We start from the raw sequence: 27,898 nt of genomic DNA on the forward strand, positions 1-27,898 counted from the left end.
GACAGCTGCTAACAAAGAAGACATCCGTACACACAGGATAGTTCACTGTACAAACAGCCATAACTCTGGAGCGGAATATCACATCTCGATGAGACATAGCTGATTAGAACGGCTACCAAGGACGATTTTCATCTTTTCGGTGGGTAATACCTAGGCATTTCCCAAATCGGCCCGATTTTTCGCGTGATCGGCTGAGAGAATGTCCAAGTTCGGCCATAATTATTATGAACCACAAAGTCAGAATTCGGCTCAAAGCAGTACTTGAAGTCACCGCTCGCAGTATACATTGTACATATACATTGACATGTACGTTTTGGTCTGCGATACAAAAGAAAAATCAGCAACAACGCCATAGAGGCAATGAAACATCGATTTTTGCCGAATTCAGTCCGAAATTTACAAATCCGACGCAATTTTCGGCGATTTCTTGACAGCCATTGATTTCGGCGTCTTTTCCTGGTGACCGATGTTGGAAATGCCTGACGTCGCAGTCACCATTAGTTTATTCGCAGTACTATACTGGTTTCAGAAACTGTATTTGCATGATGTTGAGGCACCAAAACATCGATTTTCCGCGAATTTACCTCGAAAAGTGAATATTCGGCGAAACGATCGGTGATTTATCCTAAACCACTGTATTCGGTCGCCCGATTTGGGAAATGCCCAGTCCAAAGCAGCCCTTTTCCAAAAACTATCGTCGAATCTTGAAGATTTACATTTAGCAAGACACTCGGAGTTACGACGAACTCTTCTAGTAAACTTCCATGGTGATTTTTGTGTGTGAATAGTGTGGTCTACGTAGCCGTGTTGAGCCCTGACTGAGTACTATCACAATGGAACTTCCTTGTAAGTTGTATTGTATGGTTGCTGTAGCCGTATAGCGCATGCTCTGAGCTCACGCGTTGGGCAGTGCCAGCACCAATGCAGATTTGCCTATGGTTAGGTTGCTAGCGTGGTGGGTGGTATCAAGAGTACATAAACCAGAGTGTGCAACTCGGGATGGTTCCTGTGGGAGCGTAATTCGTGCACTACGTCATTTCTGACGGCATGGTAAGCCACAGGTACGGTGAAAAGTTGCGTAACCAGTCGCGGTGGTGCAGTTCACTGAGTTTGTCCTGATTTCGGTTTTTTGAGACGGATAGCCTGGTGACTTTACTTGTCGGTGGATGTACGCAGCGTACACAGTCACACAAAACACCGAAATCTTGAAACAGGAGGTCAAAAATCAAGCAAACTTGGCTGATTTCCGGGCTATGAATCATGAAAATTTGAGCTCTACGCAAGTCGCGGCTTGGCTGATCTCATCAGGGTGACGTAGTGCACGAACTGCGCTGTTTCAGATCTGATATGCACAGTTGCACACTCTGGTTTATGTACTCTTGGTGGTATGAATGGGGCGGGGGGAGAGGGCTTGAGGGTTTTTAGCTCGTGCAGCAATGCTCCAATAAGCTTCAACGTGTAGGCAAGTCTACGTGTAGTCACAACACACACGATTTAGAAATTTATTGTTAGGAAGCTGAAGATAGCCGCAACATTGCCCATTCTAAGTCATCACGCAGAACATGCAGTATGATCCATAGCTCTATTTCTGCTCTAGAAATCTCCTACCCTGACTACACACACCGGGCAGGGTGTTCTTGCAGGTTTGCCCAAGTGGACAGTGCAGCATTCGTCTTGTGCGTTTTACACGACAGTCGTGAGTAGTCAAGTGCCAATCATTCGGCAGTGAGTAGCCATTTCCCAAGGTGCTCGCCCTTTTTTCGCCCTTTTCGCCCTTTTTGGAAAAGCCCGCTTCTTTCGCCCCTTATTGCGTTTTTTGGTGAATATCGCCCTTTTTGAGCTTTTTTAGCTGAAAAAGTGCGATAACAGTTTCCGAGTGCTCGATGGGCCTTGACACGCCGCTTTTTTGGTGGGCAACAAGTTGGTGAAGCTTGTACCTGGTGTACACTATAGTCAATACTGTGAAAAGTGGGTTTTTGAACTTTACTTCCTGTTTTGCCTTTCGTGGGCCCATAAATCCAAAACCGAAGAGTGCGTATTCATTTCTCACTAAATCTCAGCTTGGGTTCATATCTGAACATGTATCATGGCTATGCTTCACTGAAAAAGAGCACTTTTTCAGCATATTTTAAGGGACGCGAAAAGCACTAAGTGCGAATTAAAAGAGCACCTTTGGGAAAGGGCTAGCAGTGAGTGCAAGCTCCAATGTTAGGGGCAACCACAGGCTTCTAAATAAGAGGGAAACAGAACTCGATCCAACAAAAAAGGATATTTCATTATGTTTTTAACTCTATCAAAACCGAATAATTACAAATAAACCACAAGACGCCTCTTCCACGGGCAAAAGTAACGCAATCGGATGAAAAGGCGGGTGAAAATGCAATAAATAATGCAAACCCAGAAAACCAGAAAAGGGAAAAAATGTACCCCAACAGAAAAACAGTGTGTGATTAACACTATGTATGTGATGAACTGGTAGCGCCACTCCAAAACTACAGAAAAAACTTCAGCACTCCAAAACTTCAGCACCTTTTACAGATTAAAATATAATTAAAATCATAAGAACTAAGACAACCAACACCTCAAATATGCCCCGCCACAACAGCCAACTCTCACTTCTAAAAGGAAGGACAAAGGAACAGCTGTAAAAACACAACATAATAATTATAATGATAGTAACAGCACTAGAGCACACGGGAAGACGAACATTATCCACTTAGATTATTTGACAAATATTGCCGCCTCGTCTATTCCAACGTCTTCGTTCCCTGTGTCTTGATCCGAACAGATTCTTATCTGCACTTTGTCAGATGTTGTAGCACCCAGTTGTCGATGAAACCATGGCATATCCCTGTTGTCGCAACATGTACCGCCAGCAGTGCATTGACTGGTGTTGCTCCATGCATGGTTGGCTGGGCTGAATGTCCATCGTCTGTAAACACTTCCCAGATAGGCGCAGTAGTAGTGATGACCTACGAACTTCTGTGGCTGATGACCAGGACTAGAACTGCACGGACAGTGCCACGAGTGATCGTGGAAATCGTCGAACCCGGCAGCGTAGGACCAGAGGTGATGCATTGGCGATCCACGTGTGACTGATACTCCATCTACGTAGTAGCTGCTGAGCGGTAGATTGGCACGCTTGCCAAACGCATCCGAAGAGCGATCCTGAGTGGAGACAGAAGGGAGTCATACTACAATAGATACAATACATGCATTTGAATGTGTATGAGTTTAATGTATACCGTACTCACGCGGTTAAAGCCCTCTCTTGAATAATGCCCTATCTTGAATAGTGCCCTCTCTCGAATAGTACCTATCTTGAATAGTACCTATCTTGAATAGTACTTATCTCGAATAGTGCCCCAGTCTCTAAAAATATTTGTTTTGTTTTATGCTGGATGGCGTGAGTTTATCAGCATTGAAAAATACTGCCCTCTCTTGAATAGTGCCCCATGTGCATTGGACATTGAAAAAAATAGTGCCCCAAGGGCACTAATCGAGCGAGTATGGTATCTTCATCGGAAAACAAGACACGAGTCAAAGAGTGGAACCCTGACTTTGGAGGTCCTATCTTCCTAGGCTGATCAGTCAAAATCCTCTTTTATGGACACAAACAAACACAATGGATTAAAATGTAATAAAAAAACTGGAGAGGAAACAAGGTCCTGGATTAATCGTGTTTCATCCCCCTTCCACTATTTCTTTTGGTTTGAGCCCTCTAATACATTCCCATGGACAGGTTGTTAGTCCAAATTGTAATCCCAAACCCTTTTCGGAGTGCGCGCCTTCATATTCACACTTTGAATGTGGCTGACGTTTTGTAATCTTCATCAACGTGCCTTCAGCATAGTTAGTATTAACGTGATCAGTCCATGGGCTCAGTTGTCAGTTAATCACTTCGGCACTGCACTTCTAGTGCTAATTTCACACCCTTATATACACATGTACATGTATACCTTTGACGGCAAACATCTAGAACTACATGGCCATGCCGCTACCGAACTCTGTGCTGTACGTCTATCGGTGCCGAAGCAACAACAGATCGAGATCTAGCTTTTCTGCAGTAAGCAAGAAACAGGAGCTAAATCGGTCAATATTGTCTTCGGTCTTCTCCACAGTATACCGGTTCTACTACCGATCGTGGGATTTCTCCTCATAAAACAGTGTTTTAACTATGCTGTCGACTTCAATTTCAGCCAATACTGTTGTTTGTGTATACTTTAGTGCGTTTCAAATGTATAGATCTCTAGACTTTTTCGAATGATTCAAATTTGGTTTGAACGTTTTGAGAAATTTCTTCAGGATATTGCTCAGGTAGCTCCCACAATTTGTATCATACAGTCTAAGCGATTGGATAACATACGTCCAATTTCGAAATTTTATGCACAAAGTGATGACAGATATGATGTGGTATAGATGCTGGCCTAACAGTTTTTAGAAACCACAGGTCTGGATTTTTGAAAGGCACTAGAGTAACCATTATACTAATGCTTCCACTATCTTGAATTGGATTCATGCACCATACCTGTGATATGTGTTGGAAAGTAGTGCAGTACCATTATGATGTCATCCTGCTCACTCCCACTCACTAGAAACTGTTCCTGGCTATTTCTTTTTGCTGTCTCGACTCTTCCCGGAAAAGTGACTTGCTATAATTATACACAATAACCTTTCATATTTTCCTAATCAAGTGCACAATTATGTGGGTTGGGTCTCGTTGTCTATTCCAAAAGAGCTTAAAAGAACGATATACTTGTGCCACGAGTGCTATCTGAGATCTTGCTCTCGTATTACTGTATGAAACTCTAGAAGAGACGCAGGGAGAGTTAGAGAGAAGTATCGTGTATACAAGGGATATTGGAAATAGACAAGACGATAGGTGATGGGAAAGGACGGGAGAGAGGCACTTTAATGGTGGATACAGGGACCTGGCATATCACGATAAATTCAAGAGGTCATTTCGGATCTCTCTTACCTCAATTATTCTTCCTTCAGAGGACACAATCTTGTAGAGCCCTAAGAGATGGCAAGTAGGCAAGCAGAGTGCGCAAAAATAGTGTCAAGCATTGAGTCTCTCAACCAATACATCAATTATTATGAGTACTCACCGGATGGGAGGGAAACATTACGTCTGGCGTTCTGCAAATCTTTACATGACGTCGGCAGAGAACTCAGAACATCTTGACCCAGACGAAGGGACCTACAAACATGGAAAGCACCATCATACCAGAGGCATGGCAGTTTCATATTTTTCTCCTGTGTTTAACAGATCCGATTTACAAGTACTGGTGTGTATTCGTGTGTACCCTGCCATGGTTGCGTTTTGTTGTTGTTTTTATTATGAAAGTGCACATGCGCCTACATGCAGTATCAATCAAGGATTGCTCTTGGGTTAGCGCCTGTGCAACCCCGGAAAGAAACGGCCAGCTCCCACCGGTCCCGGAGCGTGGACCTGGTGGAGGGTTCGACGTTCTTCTGGTGTGCTCTGTGTGGCAGTCAGTGTGAAACCAACAAAAGTGCTATGTTTCTATGGAGAGTCAAGGATTAAAAATGACCACAAGGGTACATGTTACTCGTAGCTATAAACAAGATACGAGTCAATCTAAAAGTGCAGCAGTTAGGACATTGCTGACTGATGAAGTACTGACAACCATTGATCTGACGCTTAACTCCATGACGACTCTGATGCGCGACCCATCAGTGTTCCAACTGGGAAGTTAAGTTATCAAATATCGTAAGAAGGAGGAAACAACTTGCCACCTTCAACCTTCAAAGTTGACAGGTGCTAAATATCATAACTAACTGTTCAGCCTTATGAATAATTATTAGTGTCGACGTAGTGGACTTCTCCACCGGATATTGAAATAAAGCAGTCTTTTTTAAGTACTGCACGGCTCTCTTATTTCATTCAATTATACCTCGAAGTACAAGAATTGGTAGTGTATCTTTGAAGATTTCCACTTACTGTTGAAATGCACCAGCAACCGTAAAGTGCGTTCGCGGCGATATAGGCAACAGGCAGAGCACAAGAAACAAATGGGGAACTAATGTCATGTCTGTCCTCACAGTGTACTGTGGAATCTACTTCGAATGTATAACTACTGAGCCAGACAGGAATATACAATGTACAGGGGCGTGCTCGGCCCCCCAACTAGGGGGGTGCACAGGAGCCCCCCCCCCCGGCAATTTTCTGCAATTATTTTGCAACCTTTCTTGAATTTTAGAGCATATTTGCATCATTACAATTGCAATAACCGAGATTGAAAATTTTTGGGGGTGCACGTGCCCCCCCCGTGCCCATCGCCGAGCACGCGCCTGATGTACTTCGAAGTAGACCTAGGAACAAATGTGCCAGAGAACGTGAACGGAACGTAAAAAGGCCACGGATAAAAATGGTGATCTACGATTCTGGACGTGCAAGCACACACTTGGGGTCGGGCGAAAGTAGGTGCCAACTCTGCGAGGCATGCACTATCGGTAGTATATACACGAGCAGTAGGCAACTGACCTACTATAGCACACAACAGCCTCAGCGGAAATTTGAGAGATTGTAAAGTCTACGCAAATTCCGAGAGTCAAGTACAAACCCTATCATCAGACAACGTGTGCTCCAAAGCAGACACTCTGAGCACAAAGGTAGCAACTCTATCTGCTGACACAATTGTTAAAACTAACACTTTGAGGTAACGATACCAGCACGCTGGGCATTGCGAGCTAAAACCACTCATACATGTACTCGCACATCGGTAATCGTGGCAAAGAGACTCGGTTACGTAATCACGTTTGTACATGCACAGACCAAGCGTCAACAGTCAGCGCCCGATTTGTACAGCAAAGCGGTATAGATGCTCACCAGTTTGTCCATTTCGTCTAGTCTCGTATCCAGTGATGCTTGCTGACTTGATAGGCTCTTGTCGACTTTAGACTGCAGTGACGCCATGAAGGTGGAGAGTGTTAGGGCATGTTGAGCACCACACTGCATGTTCGCATCCTCCACAGTGGCCAGACGTTTCCTAAGCCCTCTCATTTCGGATGATATCCGCAGCACCTCGTCTTGTAGCCAATCTGAACGGATAACACGTGAATTATATAGATGATGAGGTCAGAGGAGCGGGGAACGAAAATTGCAATTCTGGAATACAATTGTACGCGGTACTTAATAATTAAACTTGCATCCGGTGTTCTGACGATTAGTAATGTCTGCATCCCTTACACTCTTTATAGCTATAATTTAAAAGTGACTGTCTCCACATGGATAATTTATATAATAAAGAAGGTAGGAAAAATGAAAGTTCAAGCGTTTTCTGAGACTCAGCTAGACTGGGCTGTCCACGTCCGTTGGTACCCCACACGATTAGTCAGCCAGTCCAGTCTTTGTCTTGAGATTCGTGAAGTACCTAGTAGTATGTATTCTTTTGCTTTTGTTTTGTTGTTTGTTGAATGTTTTGCATTGTTTTTCTGTGGAAACGTGCGGACTATGTTTTATCCAGGTTAGGGCGGGGTCTATTTAATCACGGCTTTTTAGTGGTTTCTATCTCTTGCTTTTCAATGTGTGAGACTTCATTCACTCTTTTTCTCTTCCTTTTCTTCTTCTTTTTAGGAAATTGGGTGTTTCTCGCCTACTTTCATTTGCTGTTGCTGTATGCCTTCTTTTTTTATGGTTTCTGTTGCTCCTTTGGATTGAAATAAAAACGATTCGCCCACAGTATTGATTTTATTCTTTTACTAGGGCAACCCCCACAGACTGGAAGTCTTTTTACATGGTACCCTAGGTGAGTGCTTGAAACACAGCTGAATGAAGGAAACCGTTATTAAAGTGTATAATATCCCCGTTGCAATCAGCCACCCTCCAGAGCTTTACTTGCCCACAATGACGCTAGGAATCGACCAAGCATAGCGGACATCACGTGATGTTTGCCATGACTTGTAAAATGAATCCCACCAAGTACCCAAGATAATATTGAGATAAAAGAAATGTCGGGAAAGGTTCCGTGATCTGGTGAAGGATACGTATAGGGAATCAACAGAAGAAACCTGATTTTAGCTATATGTGTGGCTTAGTACTGCTTTCGGGAGTGCTGTGGAACTCATTTAGCACGGATTCTAATCAGTCATACGCTTGCCTAGTGTGCGGAAGGAGTTGTTTCAGATGGGCTGCGACCCACACAATTGGGAACTCGTGGCCTGGCACGAAGGAAGAATGGGTGCAGCAAATGGGATTTTCGGTTTTTGACCACTTTATGGTGGGTCTGATCTACTCACTTCCCACTGCTTAGGAGCTCCATCTGCGGATTGATTCTAGAGGGTGGTGGCGTTCCTGTGGATTGCGAAAACTTGACCTGCAGCCAAGTCTCACGCGAACCATGGTGTTTTTGTGTAGTGTGGACATTTGCTGGATTACAAGTGTGTTGATCCATACTGGAGTATGTCTAGATGAGAAGTACCTCTGTGCGCTCCTCTGTGAAGTTGTGATTTGTACTATTCAGGCAATGAACTAAGCTAAAATCAAAATCGCACAGAAATGAAACCTCGGATACTAAGTACGCTTTCCTGGTACCCGTGTAGGTACGTTTTATCGGAGTTCCACTGGAATTGAATGTATGTGCAGTTGTGTTGGATGTGGGAAAACATAGCAGTCAGAAATCACTTACAAGTCTGACATTGTCTGCCGCGAAATAGATAAGCGCACCTGCAGCGATAACCTGTACGTCCAATAGTCTGACACGTTCCGCCATTCTGGCACGGATTTCTTCCTGAACAGGCTGCCGACAGTGCTGTATGCCATCACACAACAGGAAACAGGTCACAAACGATACACCAGTCACTGCGAATGATGGATCCACGTTGCCAAATTCAATGGCTACTCAGCATCTCTCTCTCTCTCTTTCAAACGTCAGAACTCACGTTTCCCCACGACGGACTTGACACTTGACTGGCTCCCGACTGTGTTCGGACCACACGAGAAGCATGTCGACCTACTTTCCACTGTGCAAGCCTGCGAGCAGGATGCTCGAGCTCCGACGTTTTCACTGTGAATACAAGATAAATATTTCCCAAGTAGCAGCAAGTGGATCAAAGCTACACGCCGTGCCCCACTCTTAGGCTTTCCTAAATCGGCCCGTTTTTCGCCTGCTCGGCTTTTCGCTAGGCTCAAAAATACATCAGATTCGGCTGCAAAATCAGCTGATTGTTCGAAGATCGGCTGCAAAATTGGAATATGTATTGGAAAATCGGCTAAAAGGATTGTTGGCATATTGCCTTCAAAATTGCACTTTGCAACAAAATTTGGTAGATGTTCGGCCATTCTCAAAGGAACCCCCCCAACGCAGCCAGGAACTCAGGCGCAAAAGTGAAACGAAATGGCCACTGTGCATCAACAAATATATCGTTCTTCCACACACTTCCAGGCTTGTGCCGTTTTCAAGTCGACCCCTCTTCGACCATGGCCTGGCCTGTTCTCAGGGTGAAGCAATTTAAAAAATACTAGAAACACACTGCAACATTTTTTGAAGACAGAAATAATGTTCTCAGCCCACAGATCATTATTTTAGTGCCAGTGTTACAACTTAGAGGGGGGGGGGGCGTGGGGTGGGGGGTGGGTGTGCTGTACAATGTTCGAGTCAACTGCCTTAAGAACTATTTTGGTTGAGAGTGAGAAAATGAATAATGTGAATGGCCCTACCAGATAGCGGTGGTGACACAGACGGAGCGTTGACCTTCGCTCCTGATATCAGGGTCAAAGCACCTGTCCACAAAATGAAAACGGTTGCAAGCCAGTCCATGGCGAGGGGTTGATTAGCAGGAGCACTTCAGTATAAGCAAACTATTCTTCTCCAAGGTTTTTTGGTTTTACTTCTTCGAGGAAGTAGTTCGAAGTGAAGAAATCCGAAGTGATGTCAACACACATATACATGTACTGTCGCGACATTGAAATCCGTTGTGAAGTCAAGCACGCTGAGCTTGCAGCCGCGTGCAATGCTTATCCATTTTAACAGTGTGTACGACTACAAGTGAATTACAGAGAGAGCATGTACGCGCTGAAAGCAGTAAGGGGCGCGAGCACCCGTTTTCTCAATGGGTTACAATGTTGAGGACAGTAGAGTGTAGACATTGCATGTTGGTGCAAAGACGCTTGTCGGAGAATGCTAACATGACTACAGTACACCTGTCAGTGCTGTCACTCCTGGTCTTTAGATGTCATTCTTCTGCGTCTGCCGTCATGCTAGGATAGGGGGTCAGGTTGGGAGTCGGGAGAGCCTCTCCGTATCCTATTAATTGCAGAACGCCGCTAGCGCTGTCAGAAAATGAACACTTGTATGAAATCACATACATAGTCGGTATGCACTGTACAAAATCATGAATCACCTTGAGCGTTACAAGCTCCTGACACCCCACCCGTGAGTTCGGCTTTCGTTGCGGCCTGGGGACCGCGGGACCTCAGATGTGCTCCATGCTCTACCCCGTCACCATGCGTGGATCACAACCGCCCGTCCACGTTTGTACTGTTGTTCTGTTTCCGCTTTGTTTCCCCTCTTTCCGCGTCCGCACCGCCTTGATCCTTGAAGGATGGCGGCGTTCCTACGGATGCGCCGAATCTGACGCGAACGTTAATTTTTTTAATGTTTTTCCGCACTTGGGTATGCGCACTGTGATGAACAAAACAGTCACTGAACTGGTGGCAGCTAGCTGAACGCATAGCAGAGCTCTGGTCGCCGGGCCGGCTGTCAGCTTGTGTGCAGAGACGTAAAGTCAAGTCGCACCCGGAGCTTCCTCATGCTCATTCTCCCTTTCTCTGTCCATTTCCCCTTCCTTATGCGTAGACCAACTGATGAACCCGAGACCACTAGGTCAGGGGAGGTTGACCTACCTCATCGGCACGCATACCAGGCTCCTCTGTGTTGTCAATGTTCGCTTGTCCAATTTTGTCTACCTCCCCTGTTATGCTGCTGGCCAGTGCTTTGTAGTAAAAAAAAGAAAAGAAAAAAAGCTGCAGTTATCCTGTAAGTAGCATACGAAAGAAGTCCCGCCTCACTTGCGTAAATATAAGTTATTTTTACTGGTTTCTTCCCATTCGTCCTTCACGTAATTCCCGCACTTTGCCCAAAGCCCGAACATCAGCTTGTACCAGTCTGGCTGGCTCTGCCACCGAGTATCATTAAAATCATCTCGTGCGCTTTTAGGATTTCATTTTCAAAATGAAGCTTGAGTTGTAAGGAGAAATACATGTACATGTAAGGAGAAAAAGCGATGGAAATGTAATGAGTAGAATCAAACAGCACGAAATGCTCTTGACCAAATGCAAAAGTGCTTCAAAGTACAAGAGTTCCAGGTGGATACAGCAGAAAATCTTCGCATGACGAAATGTAAACTCAGACTTCATCGGCTTCTAGTAGAAGAATCTGACAAACTCGGCCAGAGAACCTTTGCGTTCATAGCTATATCCACCCAGCATGTACACGGCACTGCCATTGCGGTGGTTCAGCAGACAATGAGACTCACGTCCCACTAACTCCACACCGGCCATGTCAACCTGCATGCAAAGGAGAAATTGGACAATACACAAAGGAGCCACAGTCTGCTTCAAAGTAGACAATTAGCTCGTGACACGGATGTTTTGCTGCAGAACAGGATGCCTGCACCATTGTTGTAGGTCTCTTTAAAAATGATCAAGTACATGCTCTACTGTAAAGTGGAAAGTCACATCTCACAACCTTTCAACCAACCAGGTAGTAGTGGAAAGTAACTTGAATTTGAAAGAGAAATCTCGTGTGCTCTGGATGGCAGTTGTGCCTCAGTCAAGTGTCAAGTCAAGTCGGCGGAATAGCGCGTGCTTCAGTGTGGGGGGGGGGGGCAAACCCTTTCTTACAAATCTCTCTTCATCACAATATTCATATTAACCCAACATGTTCAAGATGGCATTCAGTTAGTGCAGTTTGAGTATGTTCGGTCCCAATCGTTTCTAGCATGATACGTCCTCGGGAAGCCATATTGACACAGCAGTGCAGACGTAAGGGACATCAGATCACAGAGTAAATAAAGTATCCGCGCACCTGTTGCCAGCTTCCAAGCGCGGCTGACGGACTGATTGGCCAACGCCACACCTCTCTACATTGGTCCAACGATTCGTGCAAGGCGACAGACCCAGAGAACAACACAAAAACAGGAGAACTGTATAAAGAAGCAGAATATCGTGTCCATTCCCGGTGGAACTCACGACGGCTGCTAACAAAAGCAAGAAATGGATCGCGCAAGAGTATCATTTTAATGTTACATGCACCAACCAGGCACGTGAGCCGGTGCCCTTCAAGGGGGGTTTCGGGGGAGCTCCCCCGGAAAAAAATTCAAAAATGAAGAAAAATCCTGCAATTTGAGTGAAGAAAAGGGGGGTTCCGGGCACCCAGGAACCCATACGGGCACGCGCCTGCCAACGCTTGTAAGTTGGATGAGTGGACATCAAGCGGCCTACTGCACCACTAGGCAGTGGTACACAAGCATCTCGGTGTAGAACACACTGTTCCCGTGGACATGCATTGCATTAGAATGCATGACTCAAGCCGGAAATGTAATGCTCTGGCACCTCCATGCAACTCTAGTGCACTGAATCGTACACCGGGGATTGCTCAGTGGTGTGACGCTCTAGACAACGATATGGCAAACTTCCACAATACGGCAGTCACTAAGGGCAGATATAGGGCTTGAAAGTGATGACGTCAAAACGGCCAGGGAGTAGTAAGTTGACATCAGATTTCTATTTTTGGATCCACTAAGGTGTGACTTTGCTATTGCCTAAGTATGTGGGTGCATAGCAACCCACTCATGTCGCATGCAGGTGTGACTTTTATTTCGCCACCAGTTGTAACCCCGCCCCAGTAGCCAAATCAGTCAGTTTCACTGGCTACATCACCATGCTGTGGGTAAGACCGCTTGAAATGTGCTTGGATCCATACAAAAACTGGATCCAAGTGGATCCAGTTTTTGAATTTTTGAAATTGTTGCTATGCTGTGACGTAGCACTTTCAAGCCCTATTGTTGCACTGGCACACTTTATCCCTGCCAGGTGTACGTATAAATCAACCTCCCGACACCACAGGGTTTTGAAATTAAACACCTGGCAGGGATAAAGTGTGCCAGTGCCGAGATATCTGCTCTTAGTGACTGCTGATGTGAAACACTGCTGATCTGAAACACTGCTTATCTGACAATTAAAAAGGTGGACTGTGCGGTAATCCCAGAGCACAGTATTTGTACAAAACCAGGCCTGAATGAAACTAATCAAGCCTGGCCTCAATATGTGCATTTGTAACTTTGTACGCAGTTTTTCCTTCCCTAAAGGCGAGATATTCGACTGCTGAAATGAGGAGATCCAGCACACAATACCGTGATAAACTCACATGTTATCAGTGGAGTTCCTGGCTCCGCCGACAACCACCCAGTGAGCGTCGATGAGGACACTGCGCATCCATGCACGTCCTGGGGGCGGCTGACTCAACACTTCACCCCACTCGTGCTTGCCAATGCTGAATGCCCACACATCCGTGAAGTCAACATCCTGCATGCAAATAATGTCACACCAGAAGTAAAGCCATAATGTACATGTAAGTGAGATGAAGCGGCCATCAACCTTCCCGCAGCCAGCAGAGCCTGCTACTACTTGGTGTAAGGTCTTGGTGAAGGCAAACCAAGGTGTAATCACTGCTACTCTGCACTAGTTGATTACAGATGGTAAGTTCAGAGATACATGCCACTGAAGGCTTGCATTGTGAAAAATGAAATGCAGGTTGTTGCATTTGACCATCATCGCACATGCTTGTAAACGCTACAGTTCATTTTCCTGGAAGTACACTACAGTTGTACTGGGGATAAAGTAGATTCGGGCTCAATCAACCAACCATGAAGCTCACATCCATATATAGAGTTTGTTTGTGTCCGCGTCCACGTAACTCAATGCATGCAATTCTATTCCAGTGGTGAAAGTAGCACTCTATCGTGGAAAATGGACAGAACCCGAGGGCATCAAGATTGCCTTGTTCACTAAACTCCGCTACAACGCAGATGAAAAGAATGCCGATGTGAATCTTGTGATGGGAATTTCAGCACCAGAGATCCTGTATGCTGACTCAGGGGGGAGTATACACACACGGGGATATGTGTGAAGTTTCAGTGGACAATGCATGGATTCAAACAAATGCTTCTGGAGGCAAAACAAATGCAATGGGAAGTAAGAATATTCAAAATCCCCGTAAAAACAAACAAAAAAACGAGCCGTGAGTCCATTCAAACAAAAGTCATGGAGGAGATTTGTATGAGAGTCCTTACTGAGTTTCCGCCACCGCCATAGATGTACATGTAGCCGTCATAGTAGACGGCCGTGTGACCAAAGCGTGGGGCCGGTGAGCTGCCCAGGGACGGTACACGCGCCGTCCATTTGTGTGTAGAGAAGGAATAACACCACAGGTCGTTGTAGTAGAGTCGCTCCTTCCAGAAAGAACCTGAAGGAAACCACCCGCCGTACAAGACATTTGCATGCAAAAGCAGATATCAAACCTGGTGAGGACAGTGCCTGTTGGAATTCCCTATTCACATAGCATCGTCATGGAGGTGGAGCTGGTGCAGTACCAGGGACAGTTTGCAACCAGCCACCTTCTGTTCATCCAAGAATTAGCGAAAATAGGTTTAACAGCACCCATGTTCTGGAAATCGAGTCAGTCTGAATAAAACGTTACTTCTTACCTGCGAACAGAAGTGCACAGTCCATCTCGGGTACATAGACAGTGCTGGAAGCATAACGCCGTGACGGACCCTGTCCAGCACCCGCCGTGTACTCCGTCCAAGTGAACGTGCCGATATCCAACTCCCACGTGTCATCAAGCGCTTCTGCGGGCGACTGTAAAAATGAGCAAAAGGCACCTAAAATGTTGCCACGGGAACCTTTTTTCCACACTCCCCAAATCACATGCACAGTGAATGTACTTGTATTTGATCATCAGAGCTGACGGTCTGGAAAACTGTTCTTCTTCCCTAGGAACAGCAGACAACATATTAAGCAGATAAGATACGTTCATTTTTGTCCAAGAAATTCTAAACAGCTCTTATTCTCATCTATAATCACTATCCACTGTATGTTACAGGTTTCACCTCTTTTTTTAATCACTGAAGTGTGAAAGTATCTGCAGGCAAACCAGGGTTTGCCTATCAACTGGTTATACTGGAATACTGGAATACTGTATAATAGACAATGTGGTTACCTGAGACCCGCCGAACACCATCATCGTCCTCTTGCTCGGGTTCAGGATGGAAGCCGCACCGCCGCGTCCAAACGGAATGCTTCCTCCGGGCACGCCGTGCTGTATGACTCCGTACAGCTGTCCTTTGGGAAAGTCGTACCGATACAGGTCATTGCTAGGCCCGCTTTGATGATAGCCAGCGTAGACCAGTAGCTGATCCTCTTGTGTACTGCCGTTAGTGTAGCTGTGGCAGACCTAAAATGTAGTCAACAATAAAAATATCAGTAACAAACAAACACACACAGGCACGCACACACACACACACACACCTCAGACCTCAGACCTGCCCATCGCGGAAGCGATGATAGCGAACAGCTATGTTAGACATAGCAGCTTGTGCTGGGATAACACCATTCAACAGCTTGCAAGGCTGATGAATTGACCGCCACTATTTCAGCCTGGTATCCACCACACAGCTGATTGAAGCGGCTTTTTCTGGCCAGTGAATCCCTATTTTTTCATTTTTCCATTTTTCTTTGTTTTCTTTTTTTCTACACACGCACACACCACACCACATACTCCGGCATACACTGGCTGTTGGTAACCGCCGGACGCTTCCTGACTTTTCTTTCATTCTCCTGCGTGGTTACCACACATACATGCGCGCACATGCGCGCGCACACACACACACACACACACACACACACACACACACACACACACACGCACACACATATATATATACACATATTCAAACACGCATGTACGCGCGCCTGCACACACACACACACACACACACACACACACACACACAACAACAACATGCACGCACGCACGCACGCACGCCCGCCCGCCCGCCCGCCCGCCCGCCCGCCCGCCCGCCCGCACGCATGCACGCACGCACGCACGCACGCACACACACACACACACACACACACACTTAGACCCTGGTTACAGTAATAATTATGTAATCTATTTTGGTAAAGGTTAGACTGGGTTGACTCAAAGTTTTGGGTGTCGACTTATAAACGGGATCGAGTAATAACCATGGTACGGTATCCGAGATCTGAGGCATGTATCCATTAAAGCTATTTTGAAGTCGGCTTTGTGTTTGGAAGTACACAGGACAAAGGACGAAAGAGTTCTGTCTGCAGATTGAAGTACACGATACAGATACTTCAAGGTTGTACTCGATCCACACATTGCTTACTACTGCAAAGAGGCAGAGCTTCCATTAAACATAAGGTAGAACAAGGCATGATAAACTGGAATCTCAACTACAGTCAACTGCGCTAATAACGACAATTCGCGAATAACGACAGCATTACCATGCCCAGAGCAAAGTCCCTTCCAACTGTAATACATAATATTATTCCCGTAGCTATGCAGAAGACGTTACTTTAGTAACGTCTGGCGCTAGCCAGGGTCCACACAGCTTTAATTTGGTGTTTGTTTGTGTGTTTGTGTCACGCCTGGCGCTATCCCGTATCTGTTCCGTACCGTACCGTACCGTACCAAACACAGCTGGCCACATACAGCTGGCCGCACTTTTCAAATAGGGCTTTCAAACGCAAGATCATAACGTGAAGCAACTTGGAAGAATGAGTATGAATGCGAAGTGTATGGGGGTATGCATGTAAGGCGATAATGCGGATTCGAATCCCAGGTAATGCCTAAAAAATAGGAAAATTGAAAAGTTTATAACATCCCTATTCTTTTTTTGCCGTCATCAAGGCGGTAGATGGTGTCGTATTGATCGTACCGTACAATCAAAGACGGCTGGCCACAATGCATATTCAAATAGGGCTTTCAAATACAAGATCATAACGTTAAAGGGGAAGTCCGGTGAAAAATTTAAATTTCAGGGTCGGTAGAGTTTCGGCCGCTGAGTCGAATGGTGTTGGTCCCACGTGTCTCCGACAAAGCATTCTGGAGATATTTCCGTTTGAAAAACTGAGTTTCGGGGGCTGCGCCATGACGTCATGCGGCCGCGCCACACCCTCTGCAACGTCATAGCGTGCAGCTAGGTCAAAAGGAGTGCGTGAAAGCAATACTGCCAATAGTGTCAGTGCTATTTCAAACGATTTGGCGACTGATATTAGGTGGTGCAAGCGACCCCGAAGACATGTAACTCCTTGTGAGAGTGAGGATGCAGCCATGGCTGACCTTCATGAGTTCGGTCTGGGGCTGAGAACCTCGGTAGTCAGCTGAAGAAATGGCCGCGCGGGCCGGTCAAGAGTGAGCGCTACTGAGTTTCCGACTGATGAAGAAGCAGCAGCTATTGCAGACGAGGCTGATGTAATTATCAGATCGCTGGAGAGCAGGGTCGCCAAAATGGAGAAGAGTGATGCGAGTGCTCTAAATGTTGTTCCATACCGATTAGATTCGCTTAGACTCCAGTACTGCAGTAGCCTGCCACATGGTGATGTTTTGGTGCGAACTTGGAATATTTCGGACTACTCAATTGGAGAACAGTGCAGGCTCTTTGAACCACGGGCACGACTCTTCGCTCGCAACGCTATGGAATCTGAAAGTTCTAGGTCCGAGAGCTGTTCGCTGTTTTGTCACTTGTCACGGTTGTGCACTCATCGCTGTAGCATAAAATAATGAGGCGCCGCGGGTGCGGAAAACTAAAATTTTCTTTCTCAAAGCACAACCACCGGCACCGGCAAGGAGAAACGCACGTTCTCTGACTACATGACTGTACGACTGATACGAGTGTAGTACATGACAAGTCCGTGTGTTGACTAGTTTTCTGAGTCTTGTGTCAGTTGTGACATGAGTTTGTTGACTGCACTACAGCTAGATATAAACACACTGCACGCATGCACTGCATGCACGCAGCGCAGAGCGCATAGACCATGTAGACGGGCTAACGGAAAAGTACAACTCGGAAACGGCTAAAATACGGTATAACCTCCAGGTTTACCGAGCTGAAAATCACAGGGTACGTAGTGTTTGTAACACTGAATCGAATGGTCTTGGTCCGAAGAAGCTGCGATAAACGGTTCCCCAATCAAACGCGCTCCGAATATGGCCAATTTTGTACACAACTAGATGGTGTGGCTACCTGGCTGCACGCTGTGACGTCATCACCTGGATCTGGGTGATGCGCGCTCAAATTCGCACATGTTCGATTGGGCGTATCTGACGAACCATAAGCCGCAGCCTCCTCGGACGAAGACCATTCGACTCAGCGCCCCGAACTCTACGGACTGTGAAATTTAAATTTTTCACCGGACTTCCCCTTTAAGCAACTTGGAAGAGTTAGTATGTATGCGAAGTGTATCAGGGGATGCATGCAGGGCGATAGTGCGGGTTCGAATCCCAGGTTATGTCTAAAAACAAAAGTAGAAATTTATAAGAATTTATAACATCCCTATGCTTTTTTTTGTCTAGGTATTCAAGGCAAAAAAGCATCGCTTAAGGCCCTGAGCTTCCAAGCTCTCTCGTTATAATGAGACTTCGGGTATAACGACACTTCGCGAATAAGGACATTTGTTTGATGCCCCGCCGAGTGTAGTTATAAGCGAAGTTGACTGTAGATCTCATTCCACCGCATTTGTGATGTATGCCTGTGATGTACATGTATGCCAAGTAAGCAGGTTCGGTGATGAAAGTCACGGTGTTGCACTTGTACAGCGGATATTTCCCAGTGCGAAAGTATTTTTGATTACTTTCGATAACACGTTGCAAATGAATGAAAAATTGATGGACTCTCAAATTTATCGTTCCAGGCCTTTCTACCACACATTGTGCCAATCTCGCACTAGTCTAGAACAATCAAAGAAAACGGCACATGCAAAAGACATTTATCGGCTCTCCAGTGAACTACCTATACATGAAATCTTGACTGACACACTTACCTGACCAAACATGATCGGGAACGAAGCATTCATAAACTCCCATTTCCAGCTGACAGCAACATCTTTGCGGCTCGTCGCAGTGCACAACACTCCTCCGAAGCCGTTCGGAGAAAGAATTGAAATAACGAGGAAAGCGAGCGCACGAATCATCTTCGCGCTTGGCGCAGCGAGCCAGGACTCGATCACGTACTTCTTACTTTCTCCTTTCCATCTATGAAATGTTTCTTCGCACGACAGCTAGATAATCTAGGTGTCTTCTTCTCTCCTGACATCTGATAAGATTGCAGTTCCCGGATCGACATACTAGTATGATAGTAGTAGTAGTATGTACCTCAGTACTGACTGTCGAAATCAACATGACCATTCAGAGGTGCAGCAGAACCGGCTTTGACGCTTTGTAGCTCGTGTCGAAAATCCAGAGTCACGCACCAGGCAAACAAGCGGAACACATCCCTTGCTGGAATCATGTGATTGACGTGGTAGATCTACATCTAGATCTATGCTGATCCTCCGCCATGAGCTTGTAAACACCACTGAACACGCGTAAAACAAGCTCAGAAAAGCTATCATAATTATCACGAGACTCTCTCTCGCAGTGACAGAGTCTGTCACCAGCACTGCAGCAGGCACGACACCAGCATGAACACACTTTGATGCTGGCCAGATTGTGAATGCTTGTGTCCAGATCTACTAGCTTCAGGCCCGGTCTACAAAAAGACTACATGATTGTAATGATACAAGGTTCAACGACCAGGACTGACTCAGTCATGCATTGCATTTGCACTTGGTCGCAGCGCTCTCTTTTTAGCAGAAGAAGCTTTTCGATCCACTACTGAATGGTCAACAGTTTTAGTCTAAAAAATAAACATCAGAGAAGTCTGAAAACAATGTTGAAAGGTCTCTGCTGGCATCACAGTTCCACCACAGCTCAGTGGCTGGAGCGTTGCTGGCCTCAAGCGAGGGTCCCCGGTTCGAGTTCTGGTGGTGACAGTACATTGTTTCACAGACGTTTCCCCTTTCCATTCTGTCAATCAGTAACATTAATATCAGAAATAATCATGAACATTGCCGAGTGATTGTGATGCTCACCATCATGTCAAGAAAATTGACCGTGATGACCCAATATTCCACCTGCTTAGAACACAGACATTGAGTCTCACACAACCGTCCATGCCAACCGACCCCCCCCCCCCCCCCCACTCCCCGCCTAAGTTTATTCATGCAACGCAAAATGATTTTGAAGAGCATGGTGATGATGAATACAGGAGGTGAAGGTAGAATTGGAAAGAGCAATAATTTCTTGGGTCTCATAATTTATCTGCACCTATTTTGAAGCTGTCTGCTGCTGCTGAAATAGTAGAAATGCATGTACTGTATAGTGAATCATAATGTCCCGAAACGCAGATATTGCAAAAATAAAAAGGACTGCGCCGGCTGCATCAGTCTGCAGAGGTTAGCACTGGAGTAAACAATATCTCAATCTGCACAAATAATTCGTTCAATGGTGGATGGGCAAGGAATAGATCAAGTAACATCTCTAGGAGAGAATATTCACATCAGTCAAGAAGTAGGGGGACTGTGGCGGGGAATAGGTAAATTGAGACTATTGAAGAACGCACTCGTGTTCTGTTGGATTAGTTGTAATCTTCGTTCTTATAGAAGAACCGCAGAAAGTCGCTGATTGGTCCACGCCGCTCGTAGCTAAATCCTCCTAGCATATAGACAGCACTTCCGTTCAGATGGTTGAAAACGCAGTGATCCATTCGGCCAATCAGGGCTGGTCCCTCCATTTCTACCTACAACACGGAATGAGGTAGAACACCGGACAAGGAGAGAGTTCAGTATAATATTAGGAGTTGGGCTCCTCACAAACAACCACACCCACACACACACACCTGTCCTGTTGACAATAGGACAGGACAGGTGAAACACATACACACACACACACACACACACACACACACACACACACACACACACACACACACACACACACACCTTCCTTCCTTTCCTTCCTTCTTCCACTGCCATGACTGGCTATGTGGCTCGATACGGGGCAGACCAGGAGACGTGTTGTCCACCGGGCGGGGAACGCCAAACCCAGCGTGTGCAGGCCGCGCGAACACACACACGCACACCCTCCCCCCCCCCCCCCCCAACCCCCACACATACACATGTACACACAGGCAAGCAACAGAGCAATAGCATTTTCTCTAAATAGCAAGTCATGTACACATACATCAGGCTAGAACCACAGTTGGCCAGACAACACTACGCGCAGTCTCGAGTATGACAGGACACTATCTGTCGAAAACTAAACCTTCAGACACCAATTATTCAGAGCGTGGTGAATCTACTGGAATTACCACGCACACACACCAGCCATGCAGGCTACTATGCGTTGGAAGGACTATAATATGCACAGACACTAGTCCTGACCCAGAGAATGTATGCTAGTTCATTCTCCATTCCTGTTGTCAGTGGACATCCACTGTATGCATGCACAGAGGTATGCATGATAAATTATGGTACTCAATCTGCAGACAGCACGGTATATATTACATTTTTTTATAGCACAGGAATACGCACTTGAGTTTTTTTGGGGACCAGCTGTACTTCTATTTCCCAAAATCCATAGCAAAGATGTTCAAAGTTCAAGCGCCTCTTTGTTGACTGTGAACACAGCGAAATACTATTACTACACTAGCAGAAGTTAATAGTTAGCTTACCTTTTCCCATTCGCCAAGTGCATTCCCGGGGTTGATCGGCCATCTCCACACCTCACTGCAGAGAAGTAAAATAAAGTCCAGGCATTAAAACAAATACACGCGACAAAGCAATCGCGCTTACATACACTCTACCGCACACGCACAGACCCACATACTCTCTCACACACACACACACTCACACACATACACACACACACATACGTGCGCCCACGCACACACCCGCGCACGCACGAGCCCACGCCCGCACGCACCCACACAAACACACGCACACTCACACACAAACACCCACTAATACACACGCAGACACATTGATACATACAGATAACCACACAAGCACACACATGGGAAGATACACAGTTCAAAAACATCATTACATACTGTACTGTAAGTCAGCAAATATTCGGCGCATATATATTTTCGGCTATTTTCGTCCTCGTCATGTTTGGCCGAAAACTTGTGGCAGCCGAAATTTTGTTTTGCGAGTTTCAGTGCAGGCGGCAGCAATGCAGGCCAAAAATTTCATGTGGCCGAAATGGGTTTTAGCCCCGGGGGAGGCCGAAATTTGAATGGGCCGAATATTTATAGACTTACTGTAGGCAGCTCGGTTGCACAACACGCTTTCTCGCAATCACCACACAGTTGCCCTTACTCACATGTTATCGGTTGAGTTCCTAGCTCCACCAACGACAACCCAGTGCTTGTTGACAACTGCACTCTGCATCCACGCACGTCCCGGTGGAGGCTTGCTCAGCACCACTCCCCACTGTTGATTCTCTATGCTGAAAGCCCAGACCTCATTGAAATCACCACTCTACAAGCGTATAGGGGTAAAGACAGAAATGAAGAGAAACTCATGTACACACAACAGCGTGCATACGCATGCATCAAAGAATGGCTGCACAAACTCAAAGGGTGTCACCCTGTGCAGTGTATGTGGTGAAAAAGAGCTTCAATATGAGTGGCTACAACACCACCAGTGGAAGCTACAGCAACAAAAGTCACACCCTACTACATCTACCCATGCCCACCTACCCCAATACAAACAGACACGCTCGTGCACTCCCCCCCCCCCCCCCGCTTCACACACACATACGCATATGCCTGTATGATAGGTGCCTCATTCAGCAAAGAGAACCTTGCAGCTTCCTTTGGCGAAAATGACATCCTTCAATTTTTGGTTGCAAGTGCAAAGTCTCTTTTCACTGCAGGCGTGACACATACAGCCGGCTTTATATCGGTGAAGACTTACGCCATCTCCACCACCGTAGATGTACATGAGGCCTTCAAAGTACGCTGCTGTATGGCCAAATCTTGGTGCTGGAGAGCTACCAAATCCCGGGTGCACTGGCCTCCATGTATGCGTGTCAAATCGGTAGCACCAGAGATCATTGTAGTAGAGGCGTTCCAGCCAGAATGATCCTGCAGAGGTAGAAGATTGCCAACAGCACACAACAGATACGTTTTTTCAGTACTTTCTTAGAGCAAGGTCAGAGTTGCTCTGTAGAAGATGACCAATAACTGGCGTTCCCACCATGGCGCATAGTAGAGCTAAAAGCATGATCAATCGCAATTGGACTACAACCTCCGTCTTAGCAAGTCTCACGTAAACCAGGAGTTTTTTAAATCCCTGTAGTTCTAGACAGAACTACACACAAATTAAAGCAGCTCCCGGCTCTGTCACATCCTATATGTACAAGTAGACAGCAATGAAAACAGCCCTCGTGTTCCTACCTGCAAACATCAAGGCACAGTTCATCTCCGGGACGTATACAATGGATGATCCGTAACGGCGGGATGGCCCATCATGTACACCAGCCGTATACTCAGTCCAGGTGAATGTGGCAATGTCCAGCTCCCAGGTGTCATCCAGAGCCTCGGCTGGAGCCTGGATCATTCACAGAGGCACGAGAAATATGCAAGTGGGCACGCGTCTTCTGCGTTCATCCATTTTTGAAATTTTACTTGACAACAAAGATGGTGACACTAACAACGATGCCACAACGACCACGATGATGATGATGACAATGAGGGGGTCAGGAGAGAGAGAGAGAGAGAGAGAGAGAGAGGGGGGGGGGGGGAGGAGGATGTGTACGTACATTGATTGAACTGCATGTTGTTGTGTTGTTGCTGATACGCTCATTTAGATTCACGATTCAAACTGGTAAGAAAACCCAAAAAAAAAACGAATAGGAAGAACAGAGAGAGGCAAGGAAGAACAGAGACGAGCGAGGAAGAACAGAGAGAGGCGAGGAAGAAAAGAAGACGAGAAACAAGACTACAGCGACGAGAGAGCACGTTTCGAGGAAATCTGTGGCATGTCCGTATCAACATACCTGCGAGCCACCGAAGATCATCATCTTTGTCTTGGAAGGATTCATGATGGCAGTTGCACCGTCCCGCTTCCATGGTATGCTGCCACCCGGCGGGGCATGCTGCGTTATACCAAACTTCTGTCCTGTGACAAAGTCATAGCGATACATACTGTTGCTGGGTCCTTGCGGTGATGCATGATAACCGGCATACACAAGCAGTTGATCGTGCTGTGTCGTGCCGTTCGTGTATGTCTGGCATATCTAAGAGGAAGCACGACAACCAATGGAAACAGATACTCGCATCAAGAGAAGAAGAAAAAACACGTAATGAGAACGGATCGTCACGTGGGGGAGAAGACGAGACAAGCCATGAAATTGGAAAGTCAAATGGCAATCTGGCACAAACTATTTTAAATGTAGACATAAATTTCCTCTTTCACCCGAACATTATGAGTATCAAGGCCAGCCGGAATCGGTCCGGTTTGTTGGTCAGGTTATTACCGGATCAACCTTTTGGCCATGAAAGTCATGTTTCCTGCTGTGGAGAGCATGTATACCCGCCATATCATACACAACGTATAAAAGCCGATGATACTACCGCACCAATCAAAAACTGCTTCCGGATGTCCTAGTGTCAGCAAAACATTCTTATAGTTGCTCACTGCAGGATTTGGAAATCAGACAATTCTACGGCCAAACAGCAAGGTAAAAAACCATTATAGCTTCACCCTAAAACTGTGAAAATGTGCGTATACTGCACAATCACGCAGAGTCCAGCAGGGATGACAGGGGCTGATCCAGGAGGGGTTCCAGGGATTCCGCGGAACCCCCTAAATTTCATAAACGTACTTCAGTAAAACCTGTAGCTAAAGACCACCGTGACGAGCGACCAGCCTGTTACTAAAGACCACTTCGCCAGGCACGGACGGTCTCACATTCACATAATTCTTTTATTATTGTGCGTTGCAAACCTCTAACTAAGGACCACCTGCCACTAAAGACCACTTTCTCTGGCCCCAAGGAGTGGTGGTCGTTAGTCACAGGTTCACTGTACTGGCAACCATAATACGTGTCTATGTACATGTAACAGCTATTCAGTTTTGGCTATATTGGACCCCCCCCCCCCCCCCCGATAGAGATCGCTGGATCCAGGATATAGGGATGCACATACAGCGGAGGCAAAAACTGTGTAGCCATAACTCCAAGTTTCGCGCATTTCAGCCATCATCAGACAGCCACAATTCGCATTCACATAGGGATATCTGTACTTATTTTAAACTCACTCTCAATAGATCCACAGAGTGGATGTGCTGCAGTTCTCATCGCAGTAGAGCACTCAGCAGTCAAAGCTCTCTGCAAAAAAACACCATTGTGTCCCTCAAACCAATGCATTTCTCACATGTGAGGGCCCCAATATGTACGTATATGTTAATAAAACAAAACATTAAAATTTGGTTATCTGTGCTCACAGGCACAATCATTATTGTTTGTTCGGAGAATGTCACGCCCAAACTACACGTACAAAGATGACACCTTTTTAGGATTTGCAAGGTCATCATGAGTGACGACTGGTTTGTTCAATATGGGAGAGACCAGCGGGGACAAAAATAACAAAGAAAATGCATGATTGTGCTCGTTTTTGCCTTCAAACACTTTTCAGTAAAAAATACAAAAATTCATGACAATGAATGAAATCATTGTCAAATTCGTCAATCGAGATGTAGTTTGCAATGCGTTACAATTAGCAAATGATGTGTTCTTACCTGGCCAAACATTGGCGTGGGGCCCGGATACGTGACGAATTCCCATTTCCAGTTCACTTCATCGCCCACAAGACTCGTCGCAAGCCCTAATGTAGCGCAGTGGCACAGCAAGACTACCAGAGCGAGTAGCAGCACCAAGGAACTTGAAGTGCCCTGAGCCATTGCTGGCACACGCAGCAACACTGCCGTAAACTACTGACAACAGATGACGATCGCGGAGGGAAAGGCCACGGTTGTTCTCTACTGCGACACCAACCACAAAGTAAAATTTCCGAAAAGAATCAGCATTGAAGATAGATTGCTACAAGCAGTGCAGCGCACTCATTGGGTGCCAGTTCGACTCAGTTTGTCAAGTAGCTTACTTTTGTGCCTCAGCTCAGCCTAGCCCTAGGTACCTAGGTCAAATGATTGCTCATACGTCATCGTGACACTGCTCCGAGACAGGTCGAATTCACGTGACCCAGGTATCTCAGGGGAAAGTCTTGTCAACGACAGCAAAAATACAGACAAACTGTGACTCACTCATGCACGTCATTATCATAACTTGATAACTCTGTGGGCAATGCTGGGCATTGCGTTCTCTCCAGTCCAGGCTACTTATTCGAGGCTATGGAATGCGGCACAACCAGTCTGGATTTGTTGCTATTCCTTGACTGTTGAGTGACAAACTGACTGTTGAGTGACGGTGCTCTGAATTCATTGAAAATATTTCCCGCGTCATGGTTACAACGAAGCCGCGTGAATCGTCTTTGAGAAATAATTTCATTTTGTCGTCCAAAGCAATGGCTGACAGCCTGACATTCAACGGCTAAAGTTCACATACAGGAAATTTTCAAATAATTATTCCAACGTCATGGGCATCATGGCCATCATCACATCAAAGAAGTTGACATGGGAGCGGAGAGGTAAAAAGGGAACAACTGGAAGTCTCAGCACCAATGTTAATGAAAAGCATCACATGTAACAGAATTTGATGCCATCTTCAGTAGGTCCGTCAATCAATATCTGCCCCTCCTATGTTCCCGTCATCAGAATGGAAACAAATAAGGCTTGTCAGGAGCAACTTCTAGCTGTCGTGAAGTGTGGCTGGTGAAATGCTCGTCCTGGTGTCTACAAGAGTCGTGTGGTCTCGTCTGGTCACAAGACAAATCTACCGCTACATGTAACAGAATCCGACAGGAAATTCGCACAATGTGCGAGAATTGGCAACATTTGCTCAAGGGGAGGGTAGTACCATTGGGCGAAACTTTCTATGCAAGAGGTACACGAAAGGAAGTAAAATAGGGCTGTTTCGTTGTTACTCTGAGGTTCATGGCAAAAACCAATCGCATTCATTTGAGCACTATTGCAGGTTAAGGCGCACTGCCTCGGTGAAACTTTCTATAATTTTTGTTTTGTTTTTGCTATAATCGCACACAATACTGTGAACATGTTCGCCTTAGGTCCTGGCACAAAGTCTCTGACGAAGTACAGTGTATTCACCCACCGAGAAATGAAAGTAATAGGGGACTGGGCTAAACGAAAGGTGTGGACCCGTGAACGTAGCAGCACTCTTCTCACGACTTTCAGAAAGGTAATCTTTACATGCACGCTCCGTGCATGGCCATGCTGTGCAGGCAAAATTAATAATGCACCTTGTTCAGATCAGTTGTCTGAAGATTGCCATCTGGCATGAAACTTTTAGTTACAACAAAACAGACGCGTGGTACTCTGTGACTCGTGTAATGCACATTCTCTGCAGGCACATGATGCACATCCTGTGCATACTCGTGTGCACGTTAGGTAAACGCAAAGGTAGCTAGCCACGCATAGTCCAAATTCTGACTGTAGGGGCAGATTGTGTTAGCCTGACTAAGAGACCGCCTGAATTGACCTAGTGTAGAGGGCGATGCTCATCTCCTTTCTCTCGTCGCCTTTGTCTCTCCAATCGAACGAAGGTGCCCAACCCTGGATGAGTCCCCTGGGGGTGGAAATAATCTTCCCTCAAACTGACAATAAATC

At 46.0% G+C, this 27,898-nt stretch overlaps 3 protein-coding genes across 4 annotated transcripts; all 3 read right to left on the bottom strand.

Moving 5' to 3' along the window:
- Positions 1-2,269: 2,269 nt before the first annotated feature.
- On the bottom strand, positions 2,270-10,252 carry LOC135811381 (uncharacterized). The gene is made up of 6 exons (XM_065324611.1): positions 9,686-10,252; positions 8,655-8,777; positions 6,857-7,068; positions 5,112-5,202; positions 4,979-5,019; positions 2,270-3,168 (listed from the first exon to the last, which is right to left on the bottom strand). The coding sequence occupies exons 1-6, from the start codon at positions 9,783-9,785 to the stop codon at positions 2,722-2,724; spliced, it is 1,014 nt and encodes a 337-aa protein (XP_065180683.1). The 5' UTR covers positions 9,786-10,252; the 3' UTR covers positions 2,270-2,721.
- A 901-nt stretch (positions 10,253-11,153) lies between these two features.
- Positions 11,154-19,380, bottom strand: LOC135811380 (ras guanine nucleotide exchange factor F-like). Its single transcript, XM_065324610.1, has 7 exons — positions 19,094-19,380; positions 15,249-15,482; positions 14,734-14,887; positions 14,320-14,492; positions 13,395-13,552; positions 12,054-12,108; positions 11,154-11,533 (listed from the first exon to the last, which is right to left on the bottom strand). The coding sequence occupies exons 1-7, from the start codon at positions 19,241-19,243 to the stop codon at positions 11,390-11,392; spliced, it is 1,068 nt and encodes a 355-aa protein (XP_065180682.1). The 5' UTR covers positions 19,244-19,380; the 3' UTR covers positions 11,154-11,389.
- A 945-nt stretch (positions 19,381-20,325) lies between these two features.
- Positions 20,326-26,234, bottom strand: LOC135811379 (uncharacterized). 2 transcript variants are annotated; one of them, XM_065324608.1, is made up of 7 exons: positions 25,898-26,231; positions 24,156-24,395; positions 23,554-23,707; positions 23,072-23,241; positions 22,476-22,633; positions 21,823-21,877; positions 20,326-20,889 (listed from the first exon to the last, which is right to left on the bottom strand). In XM_065324608.1, exons 1-7 carry the CDS (start codon positions 26,057-26,059, stop codon positions 20,728-20,730), a joined length of 1,101 nt encoding a protein of 366 aa, XP_065180680.1. In that variant the 5' UTR covers positions 26,060-26,231; the 3' UTR covers positions 20,326-20,727. The 2 variants fall into 2 exon arrangements, with proteins under 2 accessions (XP_065180680.1, XP_065180681.1); XM_065324609.1 differs by lacking the exon at positions 20,326-20,889 and having other exon boundaries at positions 22,472-22,633; positions 25,898-26,234.
- Positions 26,235-27,898: the final 1,664 nt, after the last annotated feature.

The sequence above is a fragment of the Sycon ciliatum genome, chromosome 3, assembly GCF_964019385.1.
Source record: "Sycon ciliatum chromosome 3, ocSycCili1.1, whole genome shotgun sequence".
Taxonomy (NCBI): domain Eukaryota; kingdom Metazoa; phylum Porifera; class Calcarea; order Leucosolenida; family Sycettidae; genus Sycon; species Sycon ciliatum.

What these genes read in the sequence shown, in the direction of transcription:
- LOC135811381 (XM_065324611.1), bottom strand. Translation starts at nt 9,785, where the DNA reads ATGGACTGGCTTGCAACCGTTTTCATTTTGTGGACAGGTGCTTTGACC. An exon ending in TGTGTCACCACCGCTATCTG is followed by an intron (nt 8,778 to 9,685) that starts GTAGGGCCATTC and finishes GATGGCATACAG; the next exon opens with CACTGTCGGCAGCCTGTTCA. An exon ending in TAATGTTTCCCTCCCATCCG is followed by an intron (nt 5,020 to 5,111) that starts GTGAGTACTCAT and finishes GCCATCTCTTAG; the next exon opens with GGCTCTACAAGATTGTGTCC.
- LOC135811380 (XM_065324610.1), bottom strand. Translation starts at nt 19,243, where the DNA reads ATGATTCGTGCGCTCGCTTTCCTCGTTATTTCAATTCTTTCTCCGAAC. An exon ending in TGGTGTTCGGCGGGTCTCAG is followed by an intron (nt 14,888 to 15,248) that starts GTAACCACATTG and finishes TCATTTTTACAG; the next exon opens with TCGCCCGCAGAAGCGCTTGA. An exon ending in CTGTGCACTTCTGTTCGCAG is followed by an intron (nt 14,493 to 14,733) that starts GTAAGAAGTAAC and finishes GGTTTCCTTCAG; the next exon opens with GTTCTTTCTGGAAGGAGCGA.
- LOC135811379 (XM_065324608.1), bottom strand. Translation starts at nt 26,059, where the DNA reads ATGGCTCAGGGCACTTCAAGTTCCTTGGTGCTGCTACTCGCTCTGGTA. An exon ending in TGATCTTCGGTGGCTCGCAG is followed by an intron (nt 23,708 to 24,155) that starts GTATGTTGATAC and finishes TGAATGATCCAG; the next exon opens with GCTCCAGCCGAGGCTCTGGA. An exon ending in TCTACGGTGGTGGAGATGGC is followed by an intron (nt 22,634 to 23,071) that starts GTAAGTCTTCAC and finishes ATACGCTTGTAG; the next exon opens with AGTGGTGATTTCAATGAGGT.